Genomic DNA, 27,478 nt, shown 5'->3' on the forward strand with positions numbered 1-27,478 from the left:
GGGGTTTTCCCTCCACTTGGGATGAGCAGTTTGTGTATGCGTACCATGGGGTTTTCCCTCCACTTGGGATGAGCAGTTTGTGTGTGTGCCGAGTGGTTTTTCCTCCACGTGGGATAAGCAAGGAGTTTCCTCCTCTTGGCACCAGCAATTTGTGTAGGCCATGGGGTTTTCCCTGCAATTGGCATGATCAGCAGTTAGTGTATGACAAGGGGCTACCCTCCACTCGATATGCCAACATAATCAACAAGAAACTAGTCGAGTCGACGTGACGTTCCTATGTTGCATGTTTGTAATTTGCAGTTTTCAAATTGCTTTGCATGCAACTGTGATCACCGGTGCAGTCTGATGGCAGACACTCCTGTGTTTCGTAAACAATGACGTGATTGTTTTGCTAAATCTCTCATTCTCTCTCACACACATTCTCTCTCTCTCTCTCTCTCTCTCTCTCTCTCTCTCTCTTTCTCACGTACACACACACACACACACACACACGTACACACACACACGTAGGCTCTGGGCAGCGTCGTTACATCATGCTCGGTGACAAGGAGGTGGACTACGACCCGAATTTCAAACTCTATCTCAATACAAAGCTTGCCAACCCTAAGTACACTCCTGCCGTATTTGGAAAGTCCATGGTTATCAATTACACCGTGACACTCAAGGTAAACATCAAGACTGATGGAAGCAGTTTTTGATTGGTCAGGCCATACCCTACCCCTTCCGATACAGTTTGTCTAATAGTCGGTATGCATACTATAATTTCAGAAATTTTAGTTGTTCAATATTTTCGTTAGGAAAGGCCAGGTTAGGTGAACGGAAATTTTAGGTACAGAGCAGCAGTTCCCTATTGGATTATGTGTGTTGGTGTTTGTTCGGTGTATTGAAATTTTAGGTATGAAACTGACGCACCGAAAGTACCGAGAATAAAAGTACACCGAAAAATTGTGAAATTATTAGTGTTGAAACGAATAATCGAATAATTTAGAATATTCGTGGGGTGAACGAATAATCGAATAGTCGTAGGAATTATCAGAAATCGAAAAATACTCAGTGCTGACCCTACTGATATTTGCACAGCGTAGATCTGCTCGCAGTATGATGTACTCTTGGCGGTACAGGTTATCCGGTTTTGCACCTCCACATAACAAAATCCGATAATCAGAATTTTTTTAACTACTTAAAGAGTGCTGAAAAAGTGTTGAAAAATGCCATCATGCGTATGATAGAATATAGATTATTCGTTCGATGGAGGGCGAAATTATTCGATAGATTATTCGTTCGAAGAATCCGTGTTCGGTTTAAACACTAAAAATTATGTTAATCTCTTCAGCAGTTAACATGTGTTGGTGGCTAACAAATTGGTCATGTGATGGCCTGACCAAGCGGATCGGTTTCAGCGGCCTGAGCATGTATAGTTGTAACCCTGGCGACATACTAGTAGCGTGGCACTGTTGGCGTTCACGCTTTGGCCGACCTCTTTTCAAAATTGAAAGCTCCAGTGTACAGTGCATGGTTCAACTGAAAGATGGTCAGCCCACCTTGACTTTGTGCTGAAGAAAGCCGTAAAATCTTTTAATATTCTCTTTAGGCTGAAATCAACTCTACACACTAAATCACTCTCTCTCTCATTTACAAAACGTATATCCTGCCTATAATTGAATATGCATGCATTGCTGTCACCCCGCTCTCAATCGCATCCCTTGACCGTCTTGAGCGAATCCAGCGCAAGGCGGCCAGAATCTGCCTCCGTCTCCCCCTCTACACTCCTCTGAATCATTCAACACTGCTCCATCGGCTCAAATGGCCGACAATGTTCTCTCGCCGCAAAGTGAAGCTCACCCTTCTTGCTCACTCCATAAAATACCAATATGCCCCACAACACATACGCTTGCTTAACACCCCCGCTCAAGTTACGGCCCAGTACAGCCTTCGACACGCACGCACTTGGCACCTCCCACCCTCCAGAACCAATCGCTGTAAAGACTCTCCACTGTACAAGTCCCTAGCATACTACAATGCCCTCCCTGCTAGCATTCGTGACGTCTCCTCCCGACCTGCTTTCAAACAAGAAATCTGCTCACTGCTGATTAACTCAATCTGCTCCTGCAGCGCTCACCCTCTCTCATACTTGTAAAGTTCAAAGTGATGTAAATCACTTTCCAACTGTTTAACCCACAATCTCACCTTCTCATAAATGTATCTCTTATTGGCGATGGTGCCATCGTGAGAATAAAGAATTCAAACTGCCATCGTGAGAATAAAGAATTCAAAAAAAAACTGTTCAACACCCATACCGCAAGTCTACAAATTTTCAGCGTGTTCAAATTTCGGTCTCCCAAACCTAAAACCCATTAAAATTATGGCCTCCCAGGGCTAAAACCCATTAAAATTTCAGCCTCCCAGGGCTAAAACCCATTAAAAAATTTCAGCCTCCCAGGGCTAAAACCCATTAAAATTTCGGCTTGTACTGCTGCTGCCTGGATGGTGATAAAAAATTTCACCTCGGCTTTGGCAATGTACTAGTATCAACCCCGTGCCAATATGACGAAACTTTGCAGTGCCCACATGTTGTATATTTACAGTATCTGTGTGTGTGTGTGTGTGTGTGTGTGTGTGTGTGTGTGTGTGTGCGTGTGTGTGCGTGTGTGTGTGTGTATATGTTTGTTTGTAGGGTTTGGAAGACCAGCTGTTGAGTGTTATCGTGGCTCACGAGAAGAAAGAACTCGAGGCACAGAGAGAGTCGCTGATCCAAGAAACCAGGTCAGTGGAATACCAGGACACCCTAGTCTGTAATGCCGTACTTTCGGGAGTATAAGCCGCACTGGAGTATACGCCACATTCAGATTTTTTTGTCACGAAATACAGACATCTACCCTGTTCAAAATGCAGTTGTGTGATGTCCACCACTTTCTGAGTACCCCGTTGACCACCTGTTAATTTGACCATCCTAGATTTCAGGTCCACAATGTTTGTGATGACATGGCATTGTAGAGGACAAGCAGAAGTAGAACTTACGTTTAAGCATCGCAGTGAGGTTGTGTGGGAGGGGTGCTGGTGGAGATATATTCAAAGAGGTGCCTGTTCATGCCGAGCACAACCGCTGAACACCGAATACTGGTCTCGTAGGTACAGTCAACTTCGCTAATAACGACTGAAGATATAACGACAATTCGCGAATAACGACAGAATTTCCATGCCCAGAGCAAAGTCCATACTACCTGTATACATATAATGAGACTTCGGGTATAATGAAACTTTGCGAATAAGGACACTTTTCTGACGCAACGCCGAGTGTCGTTATACGCAATGTTGACTGTACATATATGTGGTTGTAGTGCCTGATGGTGTCTGTTGCAGCGCTTGGCTAACGCACGTGTGTTTGTAGGTGCATGCAACTGGGTTCTAGTATCCCGAAGTGTGTGTCCGTGTCTGTGTCCGTGTCTGTGTGTGTGTTTGTGTGTGTGTGTGTGTTTCTGTGTGTGTCTGTGTCTGTGTGTGCATGTGTGAGTGTGTGTGTGTGTTCGTGCGTATGTGCGTGCGTGCATATGTGTGTGTGTTCACATGTGCATGCCTGAACCTGTCTGTGCATATGGCTTTACGTATGTGTGTGTGTGTGTGTGTGTTTGTGTGTGTGTGTGTGTCCACGTGCCCAGTGATAACAAACGTCTGCTGAAGGACCTGGAGGACACTCTGCTGAGAGAGCTGGCCGCGTCCACGGGTAACATGCTGGACAATGAGGAGCTAATTGCCACGCTGGAAAACACAAAGACCAAGGCCACGGAAGTAAGTGCAGTCGACTCCACTTATAAGAAACTCGCATATAGCAAATTTCGTGATACAGCCAACTCTTGTCCATGTCCCTGTTTGGATCCAGGCGCGTAAAGCCGTATCGCAAAACTCGCAAAAAAAGCAGCTAGAGTTTGCCGTACAATGTCCGCAAAACAGGATAATACGTATCGCAAAGTGCCTGCGTTCAACGTTACGTTCATCATATCCATGTGTCGATGCGTGGACTGGACTTGTACACGTGGCGGGTAGATCCTTCACACATGTTTTCTAGATCTACATGTATGCCAGTCTTGAAATTTGTTGTACATGCGGCATTTCTGTTGTAAAGAACTAATTCTCCTGCACAATGGTGTTTGATATATCAGGAGTCAACTGTATATTGACATGGCACGTGATTTGCATGTACGGTTGTGACCAAAGACATCTGACTCAGGAGCCGAAAGCAGCACAGGATTTCCGTGGCCGTGACTGTAAACTCCCATCGTTGTTAGCTCTTTCTCTGCCAAAGCTGCATTGATGCGCCTGGCCCAATTGTCATCCGGTCCAGTATAGTCTACAGGGGGGGTCCAGCAATGTCTACAGGGGGGATCCAGCAATGTCTACAGGGGGGGGGGGGGGTCCAGTATAGTCTACAGGGGGGGATCCAGCAATGTCTACAGGGGGGATCCAGCAATGTCTACAGGGGGGATCCAGCAATGTCTACAGGGGGGGGGGGTTCCAGTATAGTCAAAACTGAGTACCGGAAGCTGATACATGACACGCATATGGTTGCCAGGAATACGTTTATGAAATTTAGGAGGTTCCGCGGAACCCCTGGAGCCCCTCCTGGATCCGCCCCTGTATGTGGATGTGATCAGTGTATCGGAGTGCGAGAAGAAGACGCCTCCAGGCCCGAAGCCGGCTTGTGAGTGGTGGTACGACCCCAGGTCGGCTACAGGATCTATTATTTCCCCATGCCCAATTTCAAATCCTGGGAGGATACATCTCTGGCTCTATGCATCTTGTGATTATTCATGTCTGTTTGTTTCAGCCACTTGGTACACATTCCTCTAGCAACAGACATGACAGCAAGGAATGTTTGAGGATAGCTTATGACTAATACCGTAAAATCCCGCCAGAGCGCACCGTCTCTCCCATCCGCCCCTCCCTGACTTCTTGTCCGTGAAGTGATTGCTTGTATCCTCGTATGACTCTGTGATGCCGTACTGTACTGCAGACGGGTGCTCGACCCCGTTGGAAATGTACGCAACAGTGCCCACCCTCTTGACCAGGGATCGCACGAACCCTGAGAGTTTTGAGGGTTCTGAACGACTCCTGGCTCTTGACCTTTGTTCGGCGTACGAGATGCACGATCAGTTTTCGTAGGGGGAGTACTTTTTCGTGTAGCACTGAATGCGGCAAGTAGGACTCGCCCATCCGCCCCTCCTAACCTGAACCTACTCGTAGCGTCGAGGAGGTAGGGGCGTAAGGGTGCTCTGGCGGGCTTTCACGGTACTTGCAGATATTCATTTGCTTACTGAGCAGACCATGAACTCTGGAATTGGTAAAAACTGGCACAACCATGGCCTTCAGGGCCGTAGCACCCGATCCAGCCAATTCGGCCAGCCCACCCTGTCGCGTCATGACAGTTAGCCCACCCAATTTGTGCACGCTGGTACTGTGGATTAAGGGCTGGAAACCAGGCAGTCCTTGATTGAATAAGGTTCATTTCCGGGTTAAGTATTTCATTTGGCCGGACCTCCTGAAACCCCCAGTGCTACAGCCATGTACTCAGCAGGTTTTGGTTGGAAAGACCGACACTGTCTGTTCCCGCTGCTTGTGTGTGTGTGTTCTCACTGCTTGCGTCTGTTCCCACTGCTTGCTTCCGTCTGTTCAGGTCACGGAGAAGCTAGAGTTAGCCGGCAAGACGTCAGCAGAAGTGGATGTGCTGCGTGATGGCTATCGTCCTGCGGCCAAACGCGGTGCCGTACTCTTCTTCGTCCTGTCTGAAATGGCCGCCATCAACGTCATGTACCAGTACTCGCTGGCTAGTTTCCTGGACGTGTTTAACCTGTCACTGCGCAAGTCACTGCCCAACCCTCACCTGCACAAGCGTCTCAATAACATCATGGATACGCTGACCATCAATGTGTATAATTATGCGTGTACCGGTGAGTGAAAGTGTGTGAGGGGGGGGGGGGTGTTTTGTGCAGGTGTGTGTGTGCGTGTATTATTATGAGTACGCTTGCATGTGTGCATGTGTGTGTGTGCGTGCGTGCGTGCGTGCGTGTGCACACTCCTGTTTCTTCTCTTTCTCTTTCTGGGTGGGGTGTTGGGGGGGGGGGGGGGGGGGGGGGTGAGTACATGCATTCGGGCCATTTGCATCCAATCATGCACACTTATTTCCTTTTCAACTGTTGATATTCACTCAGATTGTGTCTGGTGGTGATAGCTGCAATACTTGTGCCCGCCATTGTAATCACCTGTTGGTGACCTGTCTGTGTTTCTGTCTTCTCTGTCGGTTAGGTTTGTTTGAGGAGCACAAGCTACTCTTCTCATTCCAGATGACAATCAAGTTGGACGAGGCCAGCGGAGAAATGAAACAAGACGAACTTGACTTCTTCGTCAAGGTGCGGTTTCACGAGTCGCTGCAACTAGCGGGCGCAATACTCGAGTGCTTTGGGCAACTGTCATCTCTAGTTCTCTCTCTCTTTCTCTCTCTCTTTTCTCTCTCTCTCACACACTCTCTCTCTCTCTCTCTCTCTCTCTCTGTGTCTCTCTGTCTCTCTCTCTGTCTCTCTCTGTCTCTCTCTGTCTCTCTCTCTCTCTGTCTGTCTCTCTCTCTCTCTCTTTCTCTCTCTCTCTCTCTCTCTCTCTCTCTCTCTCTCTCTCTCTCTCTCTCTCTCTCTCTCTCTCTCTCTCTCTCTCTCTCTCTCTCTCTCTCTCTCTCTCTCTCTCTCTCTCTTGTTCTTCCTTTAGTTATCTCAGTCTTTCTTTCTTGAACTCTCTGCAAGTAGGGTAGCGTTCACACAGATGCTTGATTTGACCAACCATCACCATGCCAACACAGAGCACTCATCACCATCAGGTCTTTGGCGTATGGTTTCACTGCGTTCACCCCTACCTATTCAGTTCTAACTAATACATGGACACAATCGCCCTGTCTTCTGCCAAAGCTGGTCTCTCGCTGTGGACTGGAAGATTCACCAGCCTTTAGTTGAGTGTCAGTATACACACATAACAAACATTTATAAAATAAAACTTATACCGCTTGCATGTCTTTATTTCTATACATTTTCTCATATAATTTCCTTCATCTTTCTGTGAGAACCGGACCTACGGGATGGTGTGCAATTGGTGAAGTAAAATAAATGTCAACACCAACAACACCAGCGGGTGCAGGTTGAAGGCACAACATCCTCCTTCATTCCAATTCCAGCGGGAGTGCCTCAGGGCTCTGTCCTGGGACCACTTCTGCTCCTGGCATACACCATTGACCCGCCCACTGCCTGTGAAAATGCTACAGCCTCGTGTAGCCAGTTCGCGGATGACACTGCACTGATTGCCATTGCAGGCAGTTACATTGGGTGTGAGGCTGCGCTACAAAGAAGCATCGATGCCGCAGCAGAATGGCTAGAGCGCTGGCACCTGCTAGTCAATAAAGCGAACACCGTCATCCTCCCGTTCCACCATGCTAACCGATCCCCACCACGACTACCCGAAATAAGACTTGGGCAAACCCTACTAGAAACAGTAACACAACATCGTCACCTTGGCATAATATCCCAACATGACCTGCGCTGGACAAAACACTTCGATAGTACTATAGTGAATCACTTAAGTCATTCAACTTGCTATTCCGCCTAAGATCAACTCTGACCACTTCTGCTCTTGCAACAATCTATACTTGACGCATCCTACCCCTGTACTCTTATGCAAACATCGCTGTAACCCCCATCTCCCACACTACCTTAGACAAGCTAGAGAGAATCCAGCGGAAAGCCGCACGATTATGCCTCCGCCGCCCCCTCTACACCCTTATTAACCACTCTGACCTTCTACACCGCATGAAATGGCCCACTCTCTTCTCCCGCTTTAAAGTTAAACACATAGCGTTTGCTCACTCCATCCACCACCATTACGCCCCGCCTCATATTCTAATGTTTGCAACCCCAAATCCTGTCAATACAGGCTAAAGCTTCAGGAACACTGGCACTTGGCATTTGCCAACTGCAAGAACCGACCACTGCCTGGGTTCCCCTCTGTACAAATCTCCAATATTTCAATGGCCTCACATCAATGTTACGCGATATTCAATCAGCAGCTTTGTTTAAGCAAAATAGATCAACCCTGCTGCTCAATTCAATCTGCTCCTGCACGATCCACGCTCACCCGTACATCTAGTTTGATCACTGCTAGCCATGAAGCTTCCGCATCATACTAATCTCACTCTAGTTATTATCTCTTATTGGCCACAGGCCATCGAGAGAATAAAGCTTTGAAACAGTGCACGTGAAATACTCTGTTGTCTGTCTGTCTGATGTAAGCTATTGCGATGTGTTTTCCGTTTGTTTTGCGTATTGTTGTTGTGTTGATGTTCTTTTAGGGTAACATTGCACTGGAGAAGACACCGCGTGCTAAGCCGTATCCATGGATACCTGACCAGGGCTGGGAGGACATACAGCGACTGATGGAGGTACGAGCTGGTGATTTTTTCTGTTTGTTGCTCTTGCTGCTGCTGCTGTTGCTGCTGCTCCTGCTGCTGCTGTTGCTGCTGCTTTTGAACTGCTGCTGTTGTTGCTGCTGATGCTGCCGCTGCTCTAGAACTGATGGTGATGCTGCCGCTGCTCTAGAACTGATGGTGATGCTGCTGGTGCTGCTGCTTCTACCGGCTGTGCTTGTGGCAGTGGTGAGAGGCGAATGGTTCACTAATATTAGTTTCACAACTTGGCGTTCATGTGTGTGTGTATGTGTCTGTATGTATGTCTGTCTTTCTGGGTGTTTGTCTGTCTGTGTCTGTATCTGTCTGTCTGTCTGTCTGTCTGTGCATGTGTGTTTGTGTGTCTGTCTGTCTGTGTATGTGTCTGTCTGTGTGTGTGTGTGTCTGTCTGTGTGTCTGTGTGTCTGTGTGTGTCTGTGTCTGTCTGTCTGTCTGTCTGTCTGTTTGTGCACATGCTTAGGTTGTTCCTGATGTGTTTGGTTCCTTGGCTGATGACGTGGAGCGTAATGGTGCCACTTGGAAAGAGGTATGTGCACTGTAGGGTCTCTCCAACCCCCTCCCTGCCCCCCCCCCCCCCACACACACACCAGGGACATTTGACCCATGCCACCCCTTCCCCCCCCCCCCCACACACACACCAGGGACATTCGACCCATGCCACCCCTTCCCCCCCCCCCCCACACACCCCCCAGGGACATTCGACCCATGCCACCCGTCCCCCCCCCCCCCACACACACACACACACCTCAGGGACATTCGACCCATGCCACCCCTCCCCCCCCCCCCCCCACACACACACACCTCAGGGACATTCGACCCATGCCACCCCCTCCCCCCCCCCCCACACACACCTCAGGGACATTCGACCCATGCTACCCCCTCCCCCACCCATCCCAAGGGTCAACACCAGGCTAATGTCACCATTAGCAGAGGTCAAGCACTTGTGGTTCATTGCCAATGGGCTGAACTAACAGCCTAGTCACGAAATGCCTCTATTCAGCATGTACAGATATCTGTGTGGTTAAACCTTGTTGGTGTCTGTTGCATGCCTGTGTGTGTGTGCGTGCGTGCGTGCATGTGTCTGTGTGCGTGTGTGTGCATGTCTGACTGTCGATCTGTCTATCTTTCTGTGTGCGCATTTGTGTGTGTGTGTTAATTATGTGCATACATATCGCATACAACTTCACCACCTCATTCACAATCCTCCTGATCTGCACCACTATTTATTTGTGCTACCCGCAGTGGTTTGACTCTGATATGCCTGAGAGTACGTCACTGCCGGGCAAGTACGAAGCGGCCATGAACAACTTCCAACGGCTGCTGATCCTGCGCTGTTTCCGCGTCGACCGTGTGCATCGCGCCGTCATGAACTTTGTGACCGACCGCATGGGAGAGCAGTATGTCACACCGCCCGTTGTCAGCTTTGAGGGGATCTTCGAGCAGGTGAGTGCAGTGGGTGCTAGCTGGCTGCTGTTGTGTGCTGTGCTGTACTGTGCTGTGCTGTGCTGTACTGTGCTCTGCTCTGCTCTGCTCTGCTCTGCTCTGCTCTGCTCTGCTGTACGATGACAGTTCTGTGCTGGTGTTGGTTGCTTGTAACAGCAACGCCTTCGTAACGACATGACGGACATTCCGTGCACTGTGCTGAGGTTTTTTGTAACCATGCCTCCGTAATGGGATTACGGTGCAACAAAATAAATGACAAGCATTTCGCGCCCTGGGGCACCAATTGTGGAGGAGAAGTATTTGCTGTGTGTCTGCATTGCTGTTCACCCCGTGCGCCAATCTCTCTGCTAGTCCATTTGGCTGACTGGATAATAATAGTGATTGGTTGGCTGTGTGTGTGTGTGTGTGTGCGTGTGCGCGCGCGTGTGTTTTATGTGTGTGTGGTGTACACCTGCACAATTGCTATGTGTGTGTATGTGTGCTGTTGCTGTTGTTGTTGTTGTTGTTGTTTCTATGGTTACGTAGTCGACCCCTACCTCACCAATCGTGTTCATTCTAAGCCCAGGGTCCGACCCGGCTGGTGAACTTGGCAAGCTGGCAGAGAGATCTGGCTTCGGAGGAAACCGACTCAAGTTCCTCTCCATGGGTCAAGGACAAGAAAAGGTAAGGAGAGCATAGACTGAATTTGAAGAGAACACATGGCAACGAGTTTTGAAGCAAACTGTCCAACCATCATAAGTCGTTCCTATGCGTTCTCTTCTTTTTCCACATTTTATTACTGGCTCAGTATCGTAGTTAGAGTAACGCGTGCTTGTTGAAATGTTGTACACGAGGTATGGGTATGTAGCTCTGTCTGTGCATATACATGTACGTCTGTGTGTTCTGTGTGAAGGGCTTCATTGCAAAACGAGATAAATCAATTTTCAGGAGGAGCGATTTTCTGTGATCAGCAACTGGGTGGGTTTGGGTCAAATCTAACTCAGCAGATGAGAAGAGTAGGGTGATGTATGCAAATACAGGCTTTCTCGAAAATCAGGGGCCATCCATTATCTCAAGCAAGGTGATTCTTCAACATTTTTGGGCAAAACCAGATATATTCGCCGGACTAATCAGTATTATGAGATTAGAAAATACAAGTGCAACGACTTCACTGAGTTCCGAACTCTGAAGGAGCTCAGCAGCAGCAGCAGCGTCGTCCATCCCTGACGCCTCTAGCATACTGCCCTTTGCAGTTTCGAAAGCGAAAAAACAACAGCTACGAAGAAGATGATACGAAAAGATCGAAATGACAACGGATGTAGCTGCTACAAAGCAACAACACGAAAACACTGTGCTTTGAACTCTGACATCGACATTTTGCACAGACTCAGTCTATTCGCGATGTTTGCCACGTGCTGCGCCAGCATGCACTCGCTGGCTTGTCACAGATCACGCTGGCCCGCGCGACAGGATATGTCGCACTTTGCTCGAAAACATCGGTGGTGTTTATCGCGTTTTGCAGTAGAACGTCAACTTCAACGTTGATTTTCAGTGGGATATGTCTCGTTTTGGAGAATTCTTTTTGGCCACCAGATGCAGTGATCCCTACTGATTCGATTGACACCGAAAACGCCATATGCATGAGATTGGCGTTTAGCGCGTTTTGCAATGAAGCCATTCGTATGTTTGTATGTATCCATGTCTGTGTGTTCTGTATGTTTGTATGTATCCATGTCTGTGTGTTCTGTATGTTTGTATGTATCCATGTATGTGTGTTCTGTATGTTTGTATGTATCCATGTCTGCATGTTCTGTATGTTTGTATGTATCCATGTCTGTGTGTTCTGTGTGTTTGTATGTATCCATGTCTGTTTCTCTGTTGGGATGAAAGCAAGAGTATTTCTAACCCTGTATTGGTTTTTCCGTGACAGCTCTTACCCAATGTTTGTATCGTTTGCAGTGGACACCGTGTATGAGCGTTTGGATTGAGAGAAACACGCTGCATCTGTGTGAGATGAGATGATTTTCTCTGTATGTTGCCTGTGTCACACTATCTAATATTTACTTCCTCTTCAATTGTTGCTGCTGCTGCTGTTCCTTTTGCTGTTGGTGTTGCTGCTGCTGGTCCTGCTGTTATTGCTGCTGTTGCTGCTGCTGCTCATGCTGCTGCTGCTGCTGTTGCTGCCGCTGCCGCTGCTGCTGCTGTTGTTGTTGCTGCTATTGCTGCTGCTGCTGCTGCTCCTGTTGCTATTGCTGATGCTATTGCTGCTGCTGTTGCTGCTACGTCTTCGTTGTCATTGTAATCGTTGTCGTTGTTGTTTGTATTCCCTTCACCTGTGTTGTCACCGATAGCTTGCTCTGAGTTTGTTGGACACGGCAGTGACACGAGGACAATGGCTGATGTTACAGAACTGCCACCTGTTGGTCAGATGGTTGCGAGATCTAGAGAAGGCCTTGGAGAAGATCGCTACCGGCAAGCCTCATCCAGACTTCCGCCTCTGGTTGACCACTGCACCAACACCAGACTTTCCGATCGGTATTTTGCAGCGGTCACTGAAGGTCAGTTTTCCTGCTGAGCATTCTTATCTGTGCTGCTGTTTTTGCGTGTGTTTCTCGGGGAGCGGGGGGGGGGGGGGGGGAGGGGGTTGCGTTTGCGTGTGTGTGTGTGTGTGTGTGTGTGTGTATGTGTGTGTGTGTGTGTATGTGTGTGTGTGTGTGTGTATATGTGTGTGTATGTGTGTGTGTGTGTGTATGTGTGTGTGTGTGTATATGTGTGTGTATGTGTGTGTGTCTGTCTGTCTGTGTGTCTGTCTGTGTCTGTGTGTATGTGTGTGTATATGTGTGTGTGTGTCTGTCTGTGTGTCTGTCTGTGTGTCTGTCTGTGTCTGTGTGTATGTGTGTATCTGTTCATTCCTGTGTATGTGTCTGTCTATGTGTGTTTAAGTTATTTGTCTACACATTTGACCATATTACCATCTGACAAAGTGACCAGCTGACAAAGTGACCAGCTGACCCTCTGAGTCTGCCTATGTGACCATGTGATCATGTGACCATCTCATCATGTGATCATGTGATTATGTAACCATGTGACCATCTGACCATGTAACCATGTGATCATGTGATCATGTGACCCATGTATCTGTAGGTGGTGACTGAGCCGCCGAACGGGCTGAAGCTCAACTTACGTAACACGTACCATCGCATCACACCGGGTTCACTGAACGAATGTTCTCACGCCGCCTTTCAACCACTGGTGTACGTTCTTGCCTTCTTTCACGCTGTGGTTATCGAACGGCGCAAGTATGGCAAGATCGGGTGGAATGTATCGTATGACTTCAACGAGAGTGACTTCTCCGTGTGTATGAAGGTCAGTGCAGAGGCCAGAGGGTGATTGTTGTGCTGGGAGTGTGTAGTTTGATGCGGTGATGTGTCCTGGCCTCGCACTCCTCTGTTTCCTGTGAGTGGGTGCATGATGGGTGTGAGGGTGTGAGGGTGTGTGTAGGGGTACGGGTGTATGATAGGGCTGTGAAGGTGGATGACGGGCACATGGCTGGGTCTAGGGGTTGTAGTGATGGGCATGTGTGTAGTGTAGAGGTGTGTGAGGGAGGGGAGGGGGGGGGGGGGGGGTCTAGGGGTTGTAGTGATGGGTATGTGTGTGGGTAGAGGTGTGTGAGGGAGGGGGGGGGGGGGGTCTAGGGGTTGAAGTGACGGGTATGTGGGTACATGTACGGGTGGACTGATTGGTGATGGGTGTGTGGTCCTATCAGCTGTCTAGCAAACCATAGAGCAATGTTAGCGAGCAATTAAATCCTCTTGTTGACACTGTGTGATTCTGTTACTGTCCACTGTTGTGTGTGTAGATTCTGGAAACGTACCTGAGCAAGGCTTACGAAAGCGGAGACACCAGCATACCATGGAACAGTCTAAAGTATCTCATAGGAGAGGTAACCCGGGTTAACTATACATCACTTACTTTCTGCATCTACATCTTATGTAGCAAGAAGGAGCCACGGGTCTCTGTGTGTGTGTGTGTGTCTGTGTGTGTGTGTGTGTGTGTGTGTGTGTGTGTGATCCCCAGTAGCCTAATCGGTAGGGCACTGTCCCTGAAAGACAGGGATGCTGGGTTCGAATCCTGCTCGTGGATCTTTCTTTTGCAACACTTACACCGCCAACGGGGTAGTTGCCATTGGCAACTAACTGAGAACTAGAATGACTATCATCATCGGCTTTGCCCCGTGTGTATACAGTGCAAGTGTGATAGAGGCTCTGTGAGGAGCAGCAGCAGCAGCTGGGGTTTGCTCTGTCATTTAGCTGCTCGTGTAAGACATACGTGTTTCTCCAGGCCAGCACAAGGGCGTGTCTGGCAACGTGAGAATCCGTGTGTCTGCGTGCATGTGTTTGTTTGTGTGTGTGTGTGTGTGTGCGTGCATGTGCGCGTGCATGGGCGCGTGTGTGCATTTGTGCGTCTTTCCGTCTGTCTGTTCCCAGGTAATGTACGGTGGGAGAGCTATAGATGATTTTGATCGTCGTGTTCTCAACACCTACATGAATGAGTACATGGGAGACTTCATCTTCGACACCTTTCAGCCATTCCACTTTCATTGCCATGGTGATGTAGATTACAAGATTCCGGAAGTACCCGAGGCGGCAGAGATGACACGACCAGCCAAGTAAGAACTTTAAGGGGTCGTCGCAAAAGTTTTTTTTGTCGTCCCTGAAACGATCAATATTCATTTGGGGGGGGGGGGGGGAGAAGGGGTGGGAGCGAAAATCGCAAGTCGACTGACACTGCACATATTGACATGTACATGCATGTGAAGTTTGTCTTCCAGCATAGAAAGCTTCGTTCATTTCAGAGTAAGGTTAGGGGGTCCGAGTACGAAATGAGAGAGGTCATGTGAGATTGTGCATCAGTGATTTCAGTGTGTATCAGGGGGGCGGGGCGTGTGTCTGTCTGTCTGCCTGTCTGTCTGTCTGTCTGTCTTGAGGTGTAGTGGGCGCAGTCAGTTTTTCTCCTGGTTGTTTTCGTATTATAACTCCCTCGAACTAATGAGCGTGTGTGGTTGTGTGCATGATTGTGTTTGTATGCATATACGACGTGATTCTGTGTGTTTGTATGCATGTTGGACGTGATTCTGTGTGTTTGTATGCATGTACGACGTGATTCTGTGTGTTTGTATGCATGTACGACGTGATTCTGTGTGTTTGTATGCATATACGACGTGATTTTGTGTGTTTGTATGCATATACGACGTGATTCTGTGTGTTTGTATGCATGTACGACGTGATTCTGTGTGTTTGTATGCATGTACGACGTGATTCTGTGTGTTTGTATGCATGTCCGATGTCATTCTGCGTGTTTGTATGCAGGGACTATTACGTGGACTACATTGAGTCTCTGCCGCTAGCCAACGCACCAGACGTGTTTGGTCTTCACCCGAATGCCGAGATAGCTTACAGCACCAGTGCAGCACGCAACATGTGGCTACAGCTGGTGGAGCTACAGCCACAGACCGGTGACAGCGGAGGTGGTATTAGCAGAGAAGAGTTCATTGCACGTATAGCCGGCGATATCCAGGTACGGTTGTGGCGCTTGAGAACGACGAGATGTTCCACTCGTTTTCTTCTTCATCCTGCTCATGCTCTTAGCTCCCTCCGCTGCTGCGGTCGTGTATTTAGTGACTCGTTCGGCACAACAGACGAAAAAGGCAGGCCATTTCTTACTTAATACCGCGATTTTCAGACAGAGAGAGAGAGAGCGAGAGAGAGAGAGAGAGAGAGAGAGAGAGAGAGAGAGAGAGAGAGAGAGAGAGAGACACACACACACACACACACGCACGCACGCACGCATGCACACACACACACACACACACACGGAAAACTGACATAATGTACATATTTGCTACTGCCGCCACCGTGTGTTTTCCTTGTCTTGCTGTAGAACAAGCTTCCGAAGACGTTTGAACTGGATCGTGTTCGTAAACAACTGGGTACAGAGCTCAGTCCGCAGTCGGTGGTGCTACTGCAAGAACTGGAACGGTTCAACAAACTACTCAAGAAAATGTCCTCGTCTCTGTCCAGCTTGCAGAAGGTATGACATGCGCATGTGCTGAATTTATGTGTTGTAGTGTCTCTGTTATCGCAGACACCAGGGGACGGTTGGTTAACTCATGTTGCAAAAGGAAGGGGTCCAAGGGGTGGAGCTCAACTCCATCACCCCTATCCTACGGGGTCATTGCCCTACCAATTAGGCTACCAGAGATCACACACACTCACCAAGTACCATGTACCATGTATACGCCCGTCGCAAGAGAAGCACGAACATCTGCAAATGCACTGGATGTGCACCCACAGATATTCTCTTATAGCAACGATAGCGAACAAGATGTGAATTAGACAGATCAAGACTAGCGTCAGATAACTGTCCAATCCGCACAACCTGCACACACACAGACACGCATGCGTGCGCGCACACACACGCACACACTCTCTCTCTCTCTCTCGCACTCACACACACACATGTACACACACACACACACACACACACACACACACGCGCGCACACACACACACACACACACACACACGCGCGCGCGCGCACGCACACACACACACACACACACACACACGTGTACACACACACACACGCACACACACACTAGGCCCCATTCTCACTATAGGCTATACTCATGTGTTTTGTTATGTCTGTGTTGCCATGGTGTTATTCCGCAGGCACTTGCCGGTGAGGTGGGAATGAGCAATGAACTTGACGAGGTCTCAAAGTGTCTGTTCAATGGGCAGATACCTGGCATCTGGCTAGCCCTGGCACCGGCTACGCTCAAGAACCTGGGCAACTGGATGATTCATCTGCTGAAGCGCAACGAGCAGTATTCCCACTGGGTACGAACATGCAAGTCATCCTAGAATAGGGCTACGAGCCTGGTTAACCACATCGGCACATCTCCACTACTTCCCTTTGTCTTCTTGTACAGTGTCACTTCGGTTGTCCAGCTCTTTCCATGATTATTAGTAGGGCTGTGTTTGCTAGTAAAAAAATAAAAAAGTAAGGAGCTGTTCATAGCAATGAATAAGATAGAGTGCACAATCATTCTATGTTATCATGCATCTATTTGTACACACAGCATCAATGAACGATTGGTTGTCTCTAAGAACAGGGAGAGGAGAGGAGAGGAGAGGAGAGGAGAGGAGAGGAGAGGAGAGGAGAGGGTCTGTTAATTGTTTTACTTTATAACCCAGCGTACGGTGATCCACTTCCACGGAGATTGCACAATGCAATGGGATGCAGCTTTCATGCGGCAACGAGAGGACACGTTTTATACTCTATTTGTGTGCATTTCTTTCTCGTTTTCTGTCTTGCCTTTGCGTGCTGTCTACCTCCTATTCCTCATTATATCCACTTGGATTGCTCTCTCTCTCCTCGTTTTGTCAATGTTCCCGTCACTCATCTGCAATCACCACCACTGCCACTCGTCGTCTGCCGTTACCGCCGTCACCATGACCACCGTAACCATGGTGACTACTGTCCAGGTGAACGACGGTGAGCCGATAGTGATGTGGCTGTCGGGACTGCAGATCCCGGAATCCTATCTGACAGCGCTGGTGCAGGCCACGTGTCGCAAGAACGGCTGGCCGCTTGACAAGAGTACGCTCTATACAAATGTTACACACTGGCAGAATGCAGATGAGGTAAGCCGACAGCCACAACCACAATGCTGAGAGGGGGGGGGGGAGAGGGAGGAGGTAGCAGGGTCCAGAGACCAGAGGTGGGGCGGGGAGGGGGAGGGAGCAGGGGCTGGAGAGTAGGGGGGGGGGGAGGTAGCAGGGTCCAGAGACCAGAGGCGGAACGGGGGCAGCGAACGTTCACGCGAATTTTCGTTTGACGTCACGAGAAGCGAAACTTCGTGCGAACGTTCGCAGTTTGAACGCGAAAGTTGCAGGAAACGCGAAACAAACTTTCGCAGTAATTTTCGCTCATCGCTGACCGGTGGTGCACGGTGAGCCACCCTCAATCCTCGTTTTTGTGCTTGACCTCTACCCTTGGCTTGGTCCGCGAGTGCTGGCTTTCCCATACTCCATAGATGTGGCAGCCCGTTGCTTCATCTGCGGAATGATCTCCGATCTCCTGCCTGCTCGTCTTCTCACTGCTCAGAGTCGGTTACATCAATGATGACTTTTTTTGAATTTCAGGTGTTGATGCGCCAGATTACGGCACAAGCCAACCCGTTTGTCTGTGGGTCCCGGACCATGGACAACGTAGTCAGAGAGCTCTCTTCTTAGGCAGTGACTCGGGGTGACGCCACTCGCAACAAACAAATAATCGGAGGAAGACCATTTCTCGAACAAGCGCAAATGTACGCGTACTTTCTTGGTGCGAAAATCTTGCAAAACACAATTTAATGTCACGCGAACCTTCGCAATAGTTTTCGCTAGCCGGAACGCGAAAATCATTGCAAACTTTCGCTGTGCAAACCCCTCTATTAATCGCCTGTGTTGTTCATCACTCACTGTGTTCTACATGTGTGTGTGTGTGTGTGTGTGTGTGTGTGTGTGTGTGTGTGTGTGTGTGTGTGTGTGTGTGTGTGTGTGTGTGTGTGTGCTCGTGCATACACAGGTGCAAGAGCGTCCATTGTCTGGCTGCTACGTCACAGGGCTGTACTTGGAAGGTGGAATGTGGGATCCGGAGCGTAACTGCATAAAACGCTCGCTACCCAAGCAGCTCATTCAGGACCTACCCGTGCTCAAGGTGACGCCGATAGAGAGTCACCGACTCAAGCTGCAGAACACGTTCCGGACGCCCGTCTACACGACGTCACTGCGACGTAATGCCATGAGCGTGGGCCTGGTGTTCGAGGCGGATCTGTTCAGCCAGGACCACCCGTCGCACTGGACCCTGCAGGGTGTCTGCCTTCTGCTCAACACCGATTAGACCAAGTCCATACATGCATAGTATTAGTTTTAGTATTAGTAAGGTGGTGATGGTGATGGTGGGTAGGTGTTATGACATCATTATGACATCATCATGACATCATGATAACATCACCTATGACCTTAATATGACATCACCTTTGATGTCATCGTTACATCACCCTGCAAAATGGTCAACACAGACTCCATAGCATATTGGCATTGTACATGGGGCACGGGCGCGGTTATGACGTCACGCTCTCCAGCAATGGTGCCAAGAATACAGCGTTCTGTTTGCTTGCAATAGCATACTATATACCTGGCGCACCATCACTATGTTCGTTTCGTCATGACAACTGGTGAACAGTGCGAGCACTCACTGCATTCTGGAACCATGATTAAATTAATTTTTGTTGCCGGACTACATGTTGGCTGTGTCGGCGGCATGCATACTCTGACTTGCATATTGTGTGTTTGTCCATCTGTGTAATTAATCTCCTTGCTTATACACCTACATCCACTATACTGATATGGATGTTTTACTTTTGAGCTGCTCACAAATGCCATATTTGCGACCTGTACCAGGTCAAAATATTTTTTTAATCATTTAAACACGTGAACTGATGTCTGTCTGTTCAGGTTATGTTTCCCATGGCAGTGTTTCTGTATTTGCTCCTGATATTTTATTCTCGAATCCCTTTATAATGTTTCTCGTGGTTCTTTGTTATACATCAGCCCAGATTCCCCTCCACATTTCCTGTCTTTGTCCCGGTGGATTTTCTTACAGTTATTTGTTATACATCAGCCTAGATTCCCCTCCACATTTCCTGTCTTTGTCCCGGTGGATTTTCTTACAGTTATTTGTTATACATCAGCCTAGATTCCCCTCCACATTTCCTGTCTTTGTCCCGGTGGATTTTCTTACAGTTATTTGTTATACATCAGCCTAGATTCCCCTCCACATTTCCTGTCTTTGTCCTGGATTTTCTTACAGTTATTTGTTATACATCAGCCTAGATTCCCCTCCACATTTCCTGTCTTTGTCCCGGTGGATTTTCTTCGCATTGCCAGTGTACGCATGTGTTTGTTCGGAATCACCAGAATTTTATTCAAGTATTTACTGGTGCTTGTTCAGAATTGCCGGAATTCTCTTTGAATTGCCGAAGTTTTGTTCTGAATTGCCGGAGTTTGTTCTGAATTGCCGGGTTTGTTTTGAATTGCAGGAATTCTCTTTGAATAGCCGGAGTTTATTTTGTATTGCCGTAGTTTGCTCCATTTACATGTACATAATACATGTCTATCTGACATCTTCTGACCCTCTTTGTGTCCAGTCAATTGTCTATAATATTCACTAATAATATTTTCAAACTTATTCTATCATATTCTCTGCTGCTGTCGCTCTAGCTTGTACTTGTAAGTACGTATGGCATTTTGCTCTATGAAATCCAGTCCCGTCACTCAAGTACACGCCAGGCGTTGCTCAGTCCTAGACCTGTGAACACTGTACTTGGCTGTCAAATTGTACAAGGCGCTAAATTGAGTCACGTGACTGGGTTTCATTGAGCAGCTGTACTGTACTAGCATTACGACCTTTGTGTATGTTACAATTTCATTTTAGTGCTGATAGCTGCTGCTCGCCGGGTTTCCAGGAGATGTGCTGTGCAGGGCCAGGGGTTTGTCTGACTGATTTGCGCTTGCGCTTGCTTGCGAGCTGTAGCCATGTTTGCCATGCCAACTCTTTTGAAAATGTGCTGCACTCACCTTGTCTTGCGTTAGCATCAAGAATACAATCATCATGACTTTTGTGATCTTGATCACTCGCTGTATACTCCTGTAGAATGATGCTTGAATAGTCCGATCGTACCGCTACATCACACAGTCGTGGAAATTGAAATACGGACCCCCCCCCCTTTGCAGTGTGTACTAGTAGTAATAAGCAAGGCATACAGCACACACACACACACACACACACACACACACACACACACACACACACACACACACACACACACACACACACACACACACACACACACACACATACACTTGTACTTGCTCACTGCCAAAACTGGTCACGTGGGTCTCCCCGGGAGAGGGGAGAGAGACTCAAAAGAAATCTTGGAAAGATGACTCAATTGGCCATTGAACCGCCCAACGGCCGACACCCCCTGAAATCCCCAAAATAGGGTGGACTTGATATGATCCCACTGATGGGCTCACCACATGCACACCTCAGTAAGTGGGTGAGGACAAGGTGCAGAAAAAGGATTGACGGCATCAGGGTATCCATCCGGGGATCCAACTGCAGTTACCCCTGCCCCCAGTGAAGGTAATACTTGCTACTAGTGTGGGTGGCTAAATCAGAGTGGATCTGATATAAGCTTCACTAGCACCATTGATTACACAAGAGTTAATCTAGCCAGAAGCAGTCCATGGTTAACACAGGTATGTATACTTCAAATAGAAAGTATATGAACCCTGAAACCAACAAAGGTGGTAGGTACAACCTTCAAGCAGCCGAGCCCGTTGGCAACAGGCCCAACACTATCTGGCATAAGTGTACCCACCAACCGAACTAGCTGGCACACACACACACACACACACACACACACACACACACACACACACACACACACACACACACACACACACACACACACACACACACACACACACACACACACACACACACACACACACACACACACACACACACCCCTAGCCAAACAACACTGGCCTTGGAGTTGGACATTGTCATTCTCCTCAACAGGACTATGACTGTATGACCAGGTTTCACTTTTATCTTTAACCACGCCCGTGGTTTGTTGTTGACTGGATGCTGCTAACAAGACACTCACTGTCTGTAGCCGTTCAGGTGTGTTGGGAGCAGGGCCCTGTGTCGTGACTCCCGTATCCCTGGACAGGACCTCTATGTCTCTATCTCTATACTCTCGGAGTACGGCGGCACTGCAATATCCGGACAGTGGTCCACCATTTAGGGGGGTGCACGGGAGGCCGTTGCGGATAATGCCGGCAGAAAAATTGGCAGAATTCGGTACTTTTTCTGGTACGTTTCATGTATGTTTGGTACGTGGATAAAGAAATGGAGCAGAATTCGAGGAATTGCCCGCCATGAGGTTTGTATAGTTCTGCCAAATTCACTGCTTTTCGAGCAGAATCTGCCAAGGACTAGTGCACGGTGGGAATACTCTTGAAGTAGCTTGTACATACAACAGTGGTAGGTTTGTTATTTGACAGATGTACAAGCAATACAGCAACACAGCTAGCTACAAGTACAATGATACTGGACATTGCACAATAGCTTTCCATTCCCGGTTCACCTCGGAAAAATTGACAAAAAATCATTCAGTACATGTATGTGCTAAATACCCCAGACAATATAGGTCAAACGTTTTCAGGTGAGGGACATGTCCCTGTGCCCCTCACTGGCTGGGCGACCGAAACCTGAACAAGTGAGTAATTAAATGCCAGTATTTTAATACTCCCCGCCGGTAAAGCCGGATAACGTCCCTTTTCTATTCCTCTGATTCAGGTGCAAGATATCTGTTATGTCTTACTCTTTCCTGAACCAAGACCTGCTCAGCAGAGGCAAGCCGGACCTCTCGAGCCGAAGCCATCTGGACGACCTAAGAATGTTTGCCGCGGATCGCAATGGATGGCGGCAGATAATCTGAAGGAGTCGCCACAACTGCCGGATATTGACATACATATTGGACAGAGCTAGAGAACAGCAGCGGAAGCATGTATAGCACGGCTGTGCATGTTGTACGAGTAACTGTGTTATTATTATTATTATTACTCTTTCAAGATGTCATGTTTGTAGCAGACAACAAACAACGAGAGGAGTACTAAGTTCAACAACTTATCTTGATGAAGGATTGGAACAAGAATGAGCTCCGCATGGCAAAGGCAACAACGTGATTGGAAGCAGCCATGTTGGAAAATAGACCATAGTCATGCGTGAACATATCAATTTTTACTACAATATTCCACGTACATATGAGGGTTAGAGGTTTAGTGGAAAGATGACAATGCAGCTTCAAAGTTGTGAAAAATATTCTATTCACGAGATGCAAATATTGGCAAAGAAACCTGCGACCACTTTACTACATACAAGTATAATTATTTCATTGTGTAACCTGCGTCCAGTAAAGACATAATGCACTATTTTTTTTTAAGGAGAAACCACGAACCTCGAGAACAGAATACTGCATGATAGAGCTAGAGGTGGTTGCAGATGCAACTGTGGTGGTGAAACTGGAGCATCTCCGCCGACCTGAGGTCTCGGCTTCAGCGACACTTCAGTGCACCAAAAACTGTGGGGGGGGGGGGGAGGGAGCAGGCACAGGGGGAGGGGAGGGGGGAGTACATTTATATAGAGGAAGGAAAATGGAAAGATGATAAATGTGGCAGAGTAGAAAAATAACAAATAAAATGGGGGGAGCCAGGGTGCAAGCGGAGAGGGTGTTCAGGGAGGGTTCAGAGAGCATCTGTGGCTGAGTGCCAGTCTCGACTGCGGAGAGACTTGTAGGCACCACTAAATTTCTCTCAAAGACAGTCCACAATCATTATCGAAACAAATCTAAAACGAAAATATACAGGGTCCAAAGTTCAAAGGTCAAGGGTCAACACAGTAACTCCTCCAATTGACTGCAAACGAAGAAAGGAATGTCCAGACGAAACATAAATACACACACACACACAGACACACACACACATACACACACACACACACACACACACACACACACACAAACGCACGCACGCGCAATCCGAAGAACATACACAGACGGACTGTATGGCTGGAGGAAGCGAAAGACTAACAAGAAGCTTTCTTCATCAGGACACAAAATCTGTCTTTGAAAATTCTCTCACCTCCTCATTCATCACTCTCATCACTATTTCCTTCAGCGTCGTACTCATCTTCTTCTTCGTCATTCTCCAACTCGTCGTGCCAGAGAAGGTGCTGATACTCCACATTCAGATCATCTCTGGCCATGCCACTTAGAACCTCATGCAGCCATGGAGACAATAGAGCTCTTTCAGGCATCACCAGCTCCTTCAGAGACGAGCAGCTCTCAGCAGCGGCGGCGAACAGCTTTGCTTCGTCGTCAGCGTCTCGGAAATCATTCCTCGACATTTCGAGATTGGACAGCTTTGGCAGACTGGGCAGCAGGGACGCAAGCACCGGCAGAGCTCTCGACGAAAGGCAGTCGTCGTCCAGGTACAGCTTCTCCAGTCGTCGGCATTGACTCAGCGCACCGCGAACGGTTTCCAGGAAATCTCCAGTTAGCTCATTGCGCTGGAGTGCGAGGCGCTCCAAACTCTCGTGTTGCTGTTGAATGATTCGACAGACGATCAGTGCGGAGTTCTGCTTCAACCCAACCTTGCACAGCCACAGCCATCTCAGCCTCAGTGCTCCTAACAATGGTGCTAGCTGGGTTAGACCTTCCATATCCAGTACGTAGTCTTCGAGACCGACGATCTGGAGATCTGGGCAGCTGCTGCAGATTCTAGTGATGACGTCAAGGTTGACGGCTGGATCGGTGCACTTTTGACCTCCAAGACCCACTACCAGCAGTCCCGTACAGCGGTGTGCGTTGCTGTGGACGGTGGCCATAGCATTGCTGCTGAAGAGGTTGTAGGATGTGTAGACGTACTCCAGTGTTGACGTGTTGGATGCGATACACGCTGCGATATGGGCCGTGTGACGATCTGTGAGGTTGTTCCCCTGCAGGATGATGAGCTCAAGATTGCGTAGTAGAGCCATGCCATCAGCCATGCATGCATAACCAGTATCACCTATACCACAGTTACGCAGGCTGATGCTGGTGATGAACTGGTGGTGGTGACGGATGACTGTGTTGATGGCCTGACAATCCGCCGGTGTGAGAGGAACGCCGTCGAAATCTACTCGGCCGTACTCCGTGAAGATAGCCTGCATGCTGTCGATGTCTTCGATGCTGGTTTGCTTGGCGTTGGCGTGCTCCTCGAAGACCCGGCAGGCGTAGAGGACTCGTTGTTTTCGTTCCGCGTCACTGACGTTCTCCAGAGTCGTAGATGGCTGGGCTGGTTCGTCGGATGGAGGAACTGGAGGTAGCTTTGACGTGGGAGTGGCGGTGAAACATCGAATGGCCGATCCCTGCGCCTGGTGGGCCATGCAATCGTGCAGCTTCTGTGTACTGGCACTGGGATCGCGATCCGTCCATATGGGTAGCAATGAACGAACGAAATCCTTGCAGGTGATTTTGGTGACGGCTGGGTCAATTTCGAGGCGGACCACTTCAGGAGCAGACAATGCCAGATCAATCCTGCCACCCAGCAATTCTTCTGCAAGATGCTCTGCTTCGTCCAGCGAGAGAAAGGAGGACACATGGTCGGCCCAATCCATGATGTGGTCGTGTGTTGCGAAGAGAAAGCACGAGATGTTGTGCCCCTCTGCTCCTGTGGAATGCTGGTCGGTATCCTGTGGCTGAGTAGACGATGTGGACTGCGGATTAAGAATGGCTTCGATCAACACATTGACGGACTCGCTGTCCAGCTCTGTGGCCAGTAAGCGCCAAAACATGTTGAGACTGCCTGTGAATGCTCCGAGTCGCTGCACAAGCCAGGAGACGTCAGCTGCACTGGGAGAGCGGCTAGCGATGTAGCGAGCTGCTAGAGCTTCCTGAAGTGCCAGGTGGCTGAAGCGCCACTGAATCTTGGACAGTGGTGATGCCTTGTCGCAGGCGATGAGCATTCCAAGTGTGCGAGCTGCTGATGACAGTGAAAACATCTTGAAGTCGGCTTCGGTGAAGACGACTTTCCGGCGGAGGAGCATGTGAAAAGCGAAGCGGGAGAGATCAAGTAGATTTTCCTGGACGTCGTCGGGAACATCGTCCCAATTGGTGTATTGCTCACCATCGTTGAGCAGCTTTCCTTCTCGCTGATTCAGTAGATGAAGGATTAGCGAGTTGAAGATTGTACCCGGCGTGTTTGGCAGACTGTGCTTGTGTCGGTAGAGGCCGCACGTTGCTTGAGCAAAAAACGGTGTACGCATCATTGTGGCCAGCTGCGGGTTGGTGTGGAGCTCTGCTAGCAAGCTGGTTGCATCTTTCGAAGACAGGACATTGCGAATGTAGTGCTCCAAACCTTGCTTCTCAAAGCCTAGCAGCTCCACACGACGATGGAAGACTATGTCCCGGTTTTGTGTCAGCTTCATGGCTTCTGCTGAATGGCGTGACGTGATGATCAGGTTGATCCCCGGCAATTCTTTGCCACAGATGACGTTGTATATGAACGTGCTGCAATCAGCCAGCTTGATCTCGTCGAGGCCGTCGAGAATAATACAGACAGATTCGGGATGATTGCAAACAAAATCAATGACTTCAGCCTGCTCACCTGGCAGTGTGATGCCGTGATTCTGCAAATCCAGCAGCTGAGCGATGCTTGTGATATTGCGCACTTCTGCTAAGCGCAGCTCCAGTGCACGCAGGACAGCGATGCTAGGCCAAATCTGCCCTCTTGCCCATTCAAACGGACCTTTCTTGGTGAAGAGCATGGTTTTGCCTGCTCCAGCCGATGAGAGGGCAATGGCACGGAAAGTGTTTCCACGCATGCGTTGTCGCATGGCTTTCTTGACATTGAGAATCTCGGCAAGCTTCATCTTGCGCAGCTTCCTAGCTTCAGACGTAAATGAATGAGCCAGCCGCTCATTGCCCGCAGTTGTGCCAAGTTTCTCTGCTTCGCGCATCCTGGCATTTAACTTCTGCTTGGACACTACATGGAGGTCAGCATAAAGCTCGTCCATTTGCAAGATTCGTTCCTTCTCTTCATCGGTCTCCTCTATGCAGAACTGCACATTGCTGTAGGCAGCACACAGACGGTCATGGTATTTCTTCACGGCATCAGGTAGTGGTTTCTTAGTAGTTTCGCCATGACCTGAGCTGGCAGTTGAACTACTTGCCTGGTCCATACTGCAGCAGCTCAGCAGTAATGAAGACTGCTAATGTTGCTGGCAGGGTCAGACACACAGCGCCCTCACACAAACACTAGCTACACTACAACAGACAACAGTTACTAGTAGAGCAAGCTACACAGATCAGCTACAGGTAGCTGTAATGACACTGTATGATTAGTTGCTGTGGAGAGATTTCCTCTTGCACTTGTGGGCTGTTCATAGCATGTATCAGTACAAGTCATTCATACAATACACTTCACTGTACAGACACTGGCAACAGCAGCAGCAGCACCTACTACTTTACTGTATGAGTACATGAGAGCCAGTACTAGGGTTTTCACCTTGCTACTCTAACTGCACTGTTCTACAGCACTGTCTACTGTAGTGCATTGTGTGTTTGTGTGTGTGCGTTTCTCACTGTCCCATCTACTGTTTCTGAGCACAGGCCTGAGGCAGATAGTGTTTGGCGTCACAATGACGTCTCACTTGTCATAGTGAGAATGCACCTGTCATGACAGACCAGCAGATTGTCAGAATGCACCTGTCATGACAGACCAGCAGATTGTCAGAATGCACCTGTCATCACAGACCAGCAAACCAACATACAACTACAGTCAGTATCGCCTATAAGGTTGGCGGCTATAGTAATATTAACTTATACCGGCTATAGTAATATACCGG

General features: G+C 48.6%; 2 protein-coding genes across 2 annotated transcripts in view; one reads left to right on the top strand and one right to left on the bottom strand.

Moving 5' to 3' along the window:
• The window catches only part of LOC135821371 (dynein axonemal heavy chain 10-like), a gene marked incomplete at its 5' end in the record, with an annotated part of 60,509 nt that extends 39,846 nt beyond the window's left edge, over positions 1–20,663 (top strand). The window contains 18 exon segments of the mRNA XM_065334442.1: positions 511–665; positions 2,675–2,763; positions 3,657–3,786; positions 5,669–5,942; positions 6,298–6,401; positions 8,378–8,467; positions 8,952–9,017; positions 9,734–9,934; positions 10,460–10,597; positions 12,265–12,471; positions 13,058–13,279; positions 13,773–13,856; positions 14,401–14,582; positions 15,283–15,490; positions 15,854–16,003; positions 16,645–16,812; positions 17,461–17,619; positions 18,545–20,663. Of these exon segments, the coding sequence (XP_065190514.1) occupies positions 511–665; positions 2,675–2,763; positions 3,657–3,786; positions 5,669–5,942; positions 6,298–6,401; positions 8,378–8,467; positions 8,952–9,017; positions 9,734–9,934; positions 10,460–10,597; positions 12,265–12,471; positions 13,058–13,279; positions 13,773–13,856; positions 14,401–14,582; positions 15,283–15,490; positions 15,854–16,003; positions 16,645–16,812; positions 17,461–17,619; positions 18,545–18,859 (2,942 nt within the window).
• Positions 20,664–23,737: 3,074 nt separating this feature from the next.
• Positions 23,738–26,812, bottom strand: LOC135821871 (protein NLRC3-like). Its single transcript, XM_065334870.1, has one exon. The coding sequence runs from the start codon at positions 26,810–26,812 to the stop codon at positions 23,738–23,740; it is 3,075 nt and encodes a 1,024-aa protein (XP_065190942.1).
• Positions 26,813–27,478: the final 666 nt, after the last annotated feature.

Source organism: Sycon ciliatum, chromosome 7 (genome assembly GCF_964019385.1).
Source record: "Sycon ciliatum chromosome 7, ocSycCili1.1, whole genome shotgun sequence".
In the NCBI taxonomy this organism is placed as follows: domain Eukaryota; kingdom Metazoa; phylum Porifera; class Calcarea; order Leucosolenida; family Sycettidae; genus Sycon; species Sycon ciliatum.